The sequence below is a fragment of the Quercus robur genome, chromosome 8 (assembly GCF_932294415.1).
Source record: "Quercus robur chromosome 8, dhQueRobu3.1, whole genome shotgun sequence".
In the NCBI taxonomy this organism is placed as follows: domain Eukaryota; kingdom Viridiplantae; phylum Streptophyta; class Magnoliopsida; order Fagales; family Fagaceae; genus Quercus; species Quercus robur.
Genome location: NC_065541.1, coordinates 12,637,474 through 12,642,127, shown reverse-complemented (window position 1 = coordinate 12,642,127; position 4,654 = coordinate 12,637,474). Strand labels below are relative to the sequence as shown.

Genomic DNA, 4,654 nt, shown 5'->3' with positions numbered 1-4,654 from the left:
TTTGGGTCTAGAAGTTTCCTAGTCAATATACAATCACATTTAAGATACAGGTGTTAAACAGCCCAAAAAGAGGTCCTTACCACTACTAAATACCCATCTTTTTTGTTTTTTTTGATAAGTGAGTTTTGGCCCCAGGGGAGGGGGAAGAGGAAATTCAAACTAGTGACCTCTACTTTATGAGGCATCCCTAGCCTATTGTGCTACCACTTGGAATTGACTAATAAATACCATCAATATACATGAATTCATGAACTAAACATGGATCACCAAGTACTTTTTCCCACAAGAATCTAGTTCATTAATAAACAAAGGGCTTGCAAGGATTTAATAAATACAAGCAGTAATAAAGCAGAAGCTCCCAAAAAGATTTAACCTTGCAATCTTACTATACCACTTCATCTACACAAAGAAGTGCATACTACTATATCTAACTCCTTTGGGGTGCATAGGGCCCTAGTCAAGCACATTGTCAAGCCATATAAAGAAGTTGCTATGTCAAAAGAAGCTGCCACCAATTACTCCAAAGAGTCGTCTGCAAGAGTACAAATATTTGCGAAGATGGATATAGAAAAAACTAAATTTGAAAGGAAAAATGTATTTCAATAATTTTTATTGGTAAGTTAACATGCACCTCCTGAGTCTTGAACCATTGAACTTAAACTCCACCCTATTATGGAGGGAGGAGTAAATGCCATTTGAGCTAGAGCTAATTGGTAGTACTTCAAAACTTACAAGTGTTTCTTTTGAAAAGAAATTTTTGAGGTCACACTTTTGATTGAAACAATCAATTATTTTACCATCTCACTTGTCATAGTTAGGAAACAAATTGAGTGAGCCAGAATCTAAAATTTCAGCACAAATCAAGAGGTTTCAAAAGCTTATTCATGAACAATCAATTATCAAAATTTTAGCTTGATTCAAAAATCAAACATGCTAATTGTATGAAGGTCAAATGAATGTTCTGCATATTAGTTGTCACAAACCCAGGGAACAAATTCTATCAAACAATCTCACACCCAAATAACAGCCAGAAAATAGTAATGTCATTTCACCATGTAGAGAGGCTCTATTATAAAGATAAAATATTTACAACATACCTTTAAATGTAGTTGCTAAGTACCAGTTAAAGTAATATACCTATTTCAACTGTAAGTAGACATGTTGTTGAGTGCCTTGGGAACATTGATAATTTCTTGAGAACACTTTCCTTCGAATGTAGAGCAGAAACTTTAATTGTGATTGTGTTCAAGATCATTGCCTCCTTTAGAATATATTTTATGAATTCAGCTTCATGTCCCAATTCTTCATATCCATTAAAATTAAAAGTTGTCAGTCGCGATGACAAACAACCGGAACCATCCGGTGGCTCCATCCAGCATAACTGATTTTTACGATAATAATGCTGGTGACAACATATAACAACAGTACGGTAGTAGATCATTAGTGTATGTTTAGGGTACATGAATTAACCATATAGTCGGATATCTAACTAACTTTACTAGTTAACTAACCTTATCAAGAACAAGAACTTCTAAATTAGGAGCCACTACAAGCAAGGATTGTAGCACGTGCCAATTCGATTGAGTAACTTTAAAGTTCAACCGGACCAAATTTTGGAACATGGAAGGATATATGTAACCAAAGCCGATGCACTGCACTGCAACATTATAAACACAATAAGCTTAGTCCTAACAATATTCATCAACAAAAAACATGAAAACCATAACAAAAGATAAAAGGGGTCTTACCTCTACATCACCAGGAAATAGTTCGAGGAATTTAGAGCTATTTAGTGCTCTTACAATCTTGAATACCTTATCTGAATAACACATCTCAAATACATGGCCTAGTCCACAAACAACGAAATGGACTTCAATTAAGTGGGCTAGTTTTTCAAGGAAAACCATGTTTGACAAATAACCAAATAAGCAAAAGCGCTCGAGAATTGGGGCGTATATTTCAAGTTTGTAATCAGGAGGTTCGGTATCAAATGATATGAAGTCGATACGTAAACGATTCAAAAAGGGTAAGCTTATTTTAAAACTAACAATATTGACATTACCGACTATAAACTCGTATATCACCGTCAAATCTTCGAGGTTCGGGCAGGCGGAGCAGAGGCTCGAGAAAGAGTAGTCGGAAGTATAACAAATTTCGTAGAGACGCAGAATCTTGAGGCTTGGGAGTTGAAAGGAAGGAGGAAGATCGAGCTCAATTTCGCCATATAATTCCAGACCCACTAATGTTTTGCAATGAAAAACGGTATGGGGCAACTCGAAAAGTTGTCCACACTCAAAATGGAGATCGAGTGTTTGGACATTACGCAATATGGCGATGTCGACCCAATTGTCAAAATGAGAGGAGTCACAAGGAGAACGCCATGAGAGGGTGAAATTTGAGAGGATGGGTGCTGTGTGTTGAGCTAAAACACTGTAGAGTATGCGTAGAGGCGAAACACTGCGGCCCCTGATGGATGTATCTTGGAAATCGATTTTTGGGACGAGAGTCCAGAGGGTCTTCCACCTACTCGACAAAATGCTTGTGACAACGTCGGTCGAAAGGAAAGAAAGAATGTGACAAAGGAGAGAGTCCGGTAGATTGCAAAGCCTGTCTTTGGCCCAAAAATGTTCCGTACATTTTGAGTTCGATTGAGCACCTAAATGGGCCATCAAGAAGGTTAGGGTTTGCTGGAGCTGGGATTTTTTGTTTTTTTTATTTGACCTCAGCAGACCACTCTCAAGTTTCTACTTTCTACTGTTCTGAACACCCTTTCCAAATAACAATAAATATTAAAAAATTTAGTTAGTTGTCACGTTTCAAAACAATGCTGAAAACTAGCATCTGGAATGTCTAAAACTCAAGTTCCAAGATAAAACTCGAAAAAAATCCACGTGGAAATCAAGTTTTAAAGACTCGATTTCTATAAATTACAGAAAAATGCCGCTATAGGGCTTTAAAACGTAACTATAGGGTTTAAAAACGCCACTATAGGGCTCCCAGAACCTGGTATGGGGTGATCACACTTACAAAAAAAAAAATTTGCAGGAAAACGCCGCTATAGGGCTTTAAAACGTCACTATAAGGCTTAAAAACGCCACTATAGGGCTTCCTGAACCTGGTGTGGGATGATCACACTTATAAAAAAAAATATTTGCAGGAAAACGCCACTATAGGGGAAAATTTTTTTACATATAACTCGAGTCTTAAAGACTCAAGATCTATGTGGCATTTTCAGTCCAAATCGTCCAGCCAAATACTCACAAAGCGAGTTTATAAAACTCAGATTTTAATATGGATCTTGAGATACTATTTTTCTTAAAACTTTCAAACGTTGCCTAACTTACTACTTTGAATCCCTATTAACAGCTATTCTGCACATTCCCTCCTACTCTTCTCAACAGACCATTCATTTTAAAGCCACGTCTGGGTCTATGATAGAAAAAAAAATAAAGTGTAAAATTACTCGGTTTTTTCAAAAAATGGTCAATAATAGGCCATGTATAAATTTATCGAGTTTGCTACATTAACAGAGTATTTTGCATTTATTTTTTTTATGTATCTTGAGAAAAAAGAAAGATGATGGATGATAATTGTTGTATGTAATAAAAGACAAACAATTAAAAAATCAAGAACAATAATCTTTTAACAAAATGTAATGTAAATAGAAAATCTAATATTGAGTGTTTTGAAAAGTAAGTATGTAAAATAGAAAATGTAATTTATTATGTGAAAATAGACAAAAAAATTTGTAAAAACTACGAAGGCTCTAAAGATGAAAATGCCGCATAACTCATTTTTAGTTTTTTTTTTTTTTTTAGTTTTTTTTTTCCTTTCAAAAATATAATTTGCACGGTTTATTAAGTTTAATAAATTGTTATTTTCATCTATTTAAGTTTCCTTTTTGTTATATGAGTCACATTTGTTGTAATTGTTAATCATTCTATCCAAAAATTTCCATAAACTATTAAAAAATATATTTTCAATGCTAAAAACTATTAATTCAAAAATTATCACAATCTCTCAAAAAATTAAATTTAATAATTAAAATAAGATAATCTTCTTGCTCTTTTTACCCTTAGAGCATCATCATCAAATGTGCCAAATGCCAAATATTTGGCATTTGGCACACCAAATACCAAAAACAAAGCATCATGAGGTATGTTAAATGTGTCAAAATTTTGAAACATGCTACAGTATCGTCTCAACTTTGGCACAGTGTGGAACAAAATGGCATATGGTTTTATTATTTTTTATTCTCTTTTCTCTCTCCTCTCTCATCACTTTATTCCTTTTTTTTTTCCCTCTCCTTTCTCATTCTTCCTCAGACATTCGAACTGGACCCATCAACCCATCTCTTCTTTCACTTTTTTTTTTTTTTTCATTGTTGTTGCTTTTCTTTCTTCTGTTCAACCTCGCCGCACCACCTGATGCCGATCAATGTTGCTATGGTTTTTATTTTTTATTTTTTATTTGTTGTGATTTGATGGGTGGGTTCGGCAATAGGTGTGTTCAGATGGTGATGGGCAGATCGGTTGGGTTCTGGGTGTGAATTCTGTGGTGGGTGGGCCGGCTTGTGGATGGGTCAACGGTGGGTGGGTGGGTCGATGGGTCAGCGATGGGTGGATGCGAATTTGGTTGTGTTTTTTGTTTTTGT

At 35.2% G+C, this 4,654-nt stretch overlaps 1 protein-coding gene across 2 annotated transcripts; it reads right to left on the bottom strand.

Moving 5' to 3' along the window:
* Positions 1-2,720, bottom strand: LOC126694648 (FBD-associated F-box protein At3g52670-like). Of its 2 annotated transcripts, XM_050391023.1 has the most exons (4): positions 1,749-2,712; positions 1,512-1,652; positions 1,138-1,402; positions 1-532 (listed from the first exon to the last, which is right to left on the bottom strand). In XM_050391023.1, exons 1-4 carry the CDS (start codon positions 2,667-2,669, stop codon positions 516-518), a joined length of 1,344 nt encoding a protein of 447 aa, XP_050246980.1. In that variant the 5' UTR covers positions 2,670-2,712; the 3' UTR covers positions 1-515. The 2 variants fall into 2 exon arrangements, with proteins under 2 accessions (XP_050246980.1, XP_050246981.1); XM_050391024.1 differs by lacking the exon at positions 1-532 and having other exon boundaries at positions 1,144-1,302; positions 1,749-2,720.
* Positions 2,721-4,654: the final 1,934 nt, after the last annotated feature.

Coding starts and splice junctions, on each gene's coding strand:
- LOC126694648 (XM_050391023.1), bottom strand. CDS start 2,669: ATGGCCCATTTAGGTGCTCAATCGAACTCAAAATGTACGGAACATTTT. Junction 1,653..1,748: donor TATTTCCTGGTGATGTAGAG/GTAAGACCCCTT, acceptor GTTGCAGTGCAG/TGCATCGGCTTTGGTTACAT. Junction 1,403..1,511: donor AAGTTCTTGTTCTTGATAAG/GTTAGTTAACTA, acceptor TGTTGTCACCAG/CATTATTATCGTAAAAATCA.